The sequence below is a fragment of the Chiloscyllium plagiosum genome, chromosome 37 (genome assembly GCF_004010195.1).
Source record: "Chiloscyllium plagiosum isolate BGI_BamShark_2017 chromosome 37, ASM401019v2, whole genome shotgun sequence".
NCBI lineage: Eukaryota > Metazoa > Chordata > Chondrichthyes > Orectolobiformes > Hemiscylliidae > Chiloscyllium > Chiloscyllium plagiosum.
Window position 1 is genome coordinate 28,610,333 of NC_057746.1, and position 4,239 is coordinate 28,614,571.

Sequence of the window (4,239 nt, forward strand, 5' to 3'; positions counted from 1 at the left end):
CCCTCCTTTAGCCACACTTTCTTCCTCCACCCACTTTTCCTCTCCTCAATTTTTCCATCCCTCACAGTGCTCACTTACCTTTCCTCCACACTTGCCGCTCCTCCCCCATTCTTCTACCCTCATCACCATCTCCTCTCTTGTTTCCTCTCCAACACTTTTTCTTGCTCTTCCCTTTCTCCATTCTTCCTGTAACATACCATTCCCCTCTGTTCCCTCACCACTCGCTAAACACTTCTGACTTTCTGCACACCTCCCTCACTCTGTATACCCACCACCCATCTTTCTGCCTTCCACCCCCACCCCCTGTTCCTTCCAACACTCTTCCCAACTCCTCCCCAACTCTTCCTTGCCTCTATTCCACACTTCCTTCTTCATCCTCCCCCCATTCTTCCTACATATTGGCTCTGATATTGTCTCTCTGTCCCTCTCTCTGACAGTGATATTTGATCTCTCCCCCAGCTCCAGCCTCTCTGACTCTGGATCCGAACACAGCGCATCCCCGGCTCATCCTGTCTGAGGACCGGACCAGTGTGAGACTCGGATACAAACGACAACCGGTCCCTGACTCCCCGGAGAGATTTGATATCAGTCCCTGTGTCCTGGGATCAGAGGGATTCACATCAGGGAGACATTACTGGGAGGTGGAGGTGCGGAGGAAGATGGATTGGATTCTGGGAGTGGCCCGAGAGTCTGTGAAGAGGAAAGAGGGAATCAAACTGAACCCGAACACCGGATTCTGGACTCTAGGGCTATATCCTGGAAGTGGTTATTTTGCCATCCCTTCCCACTCGCGGACCCCCCTCTCCCTGAGTGTGAATCCCCGGAAGATCGGAGTTTTCCTGGACTATGAGGGTGGACAGGTGTCATTTTACAATGCGGACACCATGTCCCATCTCCACACTTTCGTCCACACTTTCACTGAGACGGTCTTTCCCTTTTTCTATCCGGGACGGAATCACGGTGGGAAAAACTCCGCCCCGCTGACAATCTGCGGGATTAAAGGGCACTGACAGATCCATCCCATAATTTCACCCCGTCCCCCTGCCTCCTGCCAGCTGTAAACTGATGGGGGTCGATCTCAGTCTGGGGGAAAGAAGGAGGGGGAGAGAAGAAACAAATAGAAGCTCAATTGTAGAGAGGGACTGACTGGGTAGAGTCAGCGGTGAGCTGCAGGAACCCGGGGACCTTCCTGCCTGTAATGTTGCTCCACAGGCGGGAGGTGGCGCTACATGACGGTGTTGGAGATGAATTAGTCAGTGGGTCTCAGACTGGGCTCAGTGGGAGTCTTTCCATGGGGGTATACCAAATCATTTCACTGCAGAATGGTGAGAGACAGATGCAGAAATCACCATCATCTAAAATACTGAAGCAAAACTCTCGATTTTTCAAAACCTTTTCAAAAGAAAAGGGTCCACTGGGCTGAGCTTTGGGAAAAATGCACAGACACAGAGATAGCTGTCTGGAACCATTATGCTCAACTCCAAGTGAATAATCAACCAAATCTAACAGTCTAGACCGAAACTAATTTTGACACCTTGGGCTATTTCCTGTACAGGTACCGAATATTTTACTTCATTCAAAATACTTTCACACATACATTCAACTGTCAGGAAGCCAATTGACCCCAAAGGGAACACCAGTAACACAATGGCAAGGGCAGCTTTAGTGCAAAGATAAGAAGCCTGTCATTAGCATAATTGTGGGCCCCAATCTCACCTGAACAGAGCTATCACCAGAAGAGGGATCTCAAACCTGACAGCTGCTCCTCCGGTAGCTATTCCCCAGGAGGCATTCCAAACAGTGATCCCAGAAGAAGACTTTCTACAGCTAATTCCAGCAGCTATTTCCAAGAGAGTTATCTCCCCGAAAGCTATCTGCACAGCTATCTCCAGAAGAGGGATCCCGACAGCAATTCTGAAACCTACCAACGCAGGCCTGTTCTGAGCCAGGGGAACTTATGGCAACTGACCATGACCAGCAGACCTGAGAACCAACAACTTCTGGCTGACACCACAAGGCCTCAGGCATATTCTGAGGTGAACACCGCGCTGCAAAACCACCAGAAAGTAAGGAAAACCAAGTACCTACCCACCAAATTCACTGTCCTAGCAGACTTCAGCAGACTTGACCCAGACTGAAGGCCCACACAATCCAAAATTTCAATTGAGGCACCAATTACAGCAGTTAGGAACTACCAGCTATACTTCAAAATCAAGATTTTTCTCCAGTGCTGAGCTTAAATCCCCGAGACCCTAAAAGTTTCTAACCTAGCCAGTAGGGAGGGGAAGGTGGGTGGTGACGGTGCAGGGAACCCCAAAGGTAGGAAGCCTGATTAGAGTTTATGTTTAAAACTGGTGTTTAGCTTCTATTCATGTTTAACCTGTGTTTAATTTTAATAGTGTGTTTAATAACTGTCCTCTGCATAGTTTGTGTAAATTTTAATATTTATTATGTTTGCCTTTATTTCTTGTTTTATACTTAACTTTCACATTTAATAAATGCAGAGATTCTTTTGCTCTGAAACACCTGTCTGCTACCTACTTCAGTTCACATTCCAAAATAAGTCGAGTGTCAGAATCAGGAATCTGGGGTGATTCGCATTACCTAATAATCAACAAATTACTGATCGCAAACCTGATACCCTTCAGAAAGGAACTGAAAACAATTAATAACAATCTACAGATGGTGGATAAACTTGAATAATTGAGTAAATTTAGATAATTCTGTTGGCCTACATATGACTCCAGACAAGCAACATACGGTCAACTCTTAATGCCAGTTGGGCTTTAAGTTCTGCCATTGCTAGCAACACCAATATCTCATGAATTACTTGATCAAAGAAGCAGGAAACAGACAGTAATAGTGGAAGGTTGTTCTTCAGACTGGAGGACTGTTACCAGCAGAATTCCACAAGGATTGGTGTCTGTCATTTTGTCTGTCATTTATATCAATGGTTTGGTTGAAAAAGCGAAGGCGTGGTTAGTAAGTATGCAAGTGACACCATAATTGGCGGTATAGACGACAGTGAAAAATGTTCTCTATGATGACAGAGAGATCATGATCAGTTCGGTCATTGGGCTGAGGAACAGCAGATTGAGTTTAATTTGGATAACAGTGAGGTATTGCATTTTGGTAAAACAAACAAGGGCAGGTCTTACATAATCAAAGTAAGGCCTTGGGTGGTGTTACATAACAGAGGGATGTAGAGGTTCAGGAACATAATTCTTTGAAGTTTGCATCACATGTAAACATGGTGATGAGGAAGGTGTTTAGCGCACTTGCCTTAATTGTTCAGACCTTTGAGTATAGGACTTGAGATGTCATGTTGAGTTTGTACAGAAAATTGGTGAGGCCTATTCTGGAGTACAGTATCCATTTCTGGTGCCCTGTAATAGGAAGGATACTATTAAGCTGAAGAGAGTTCAGAAGAAATTTGGCAGGAATGGAATGTTTGAGTTATAAGGAGAGGTTGCATTGTCTGGGACTTTGTTCGCTGGAGTGTAGGAGTTTGATGGGTGAGCTGATAAAGGTTTATAAAACATGAAGGGTATAGGTAAGTTCATACAGTCATAGAGATGTAGAGCACAGAAACAGACCCTTCGGTCCAACTCGTCTATGTTGACCAGATATCCCAACCTAATCTGGTCCCAAATGCCAGTACATGGACATATCCTGCCAAACCCTTCCTATTCATATACCCATCAAGATGCCTTTTAAATGTTGCAATTGTACCAACCTCCACCACATCCACTGGCAGCCTATTCCACACATGCACCACCCTCTGCATGAAAAAGCTGTCTCTTCAATATCGTTAACCCCTCACCCCAAACCGATGTCCTCTAGTTCTGGATTCCCCCACCCCAAGGAAAAGACCTTGTCTATTTACCCTATCCATGTCCCTCATGACTTTATAAACCTCTATAAAGTCACCACTCAGCCTCTGACAGTCCAGGGAAAACAGCCCCAGCCTATTCAACCTCTCCCCACAGCTCAAATCCTCCAAACCTGGCAACATTCATGTAAATAATTTCTAAACACTTACAGGCTTCACAATATCCTTCCAACAGGAAGGAGAACAGAATTGCATTAAATATTCCAACAGTGGCCTAACCAACTCCAACGCATTTCATCCACATCCCGCACCTCCGCCCTCAGACCCCACCCCTCTAACCGTAACAAGGACAGAACGCCCCTGGTGCTCACCTTCCACCCTACCAACATTCGCATAAACCAAATCAT

The 4,239-nt window shown here is 45.7% G+C and overlaps 1 protein-coding gene across 1 annotated transcript in view; it reads left to right on the forward strand.

Moving 5' to 3' along the window:
• The window catches only part of LOC122541546, a 47,773-nt gene that overhangs the window by 12,612 nt on the left and 30,922 nt on the right, over positions 1–4,239 (forward strand). The window contains exons 6-7 of the mRNA XM_043678374.1: positions 460–1,003; positions 1,871–2,066. Of these exons, the coding sequence (XP_043534309.1) occupies positions 460–1,003; positions 1,871–2,066 (740 nt within the window). The remainder of the gene's footprint in view (positions 1–459; positions 1,004–1,870; positions 2,067–4,239) is intronic.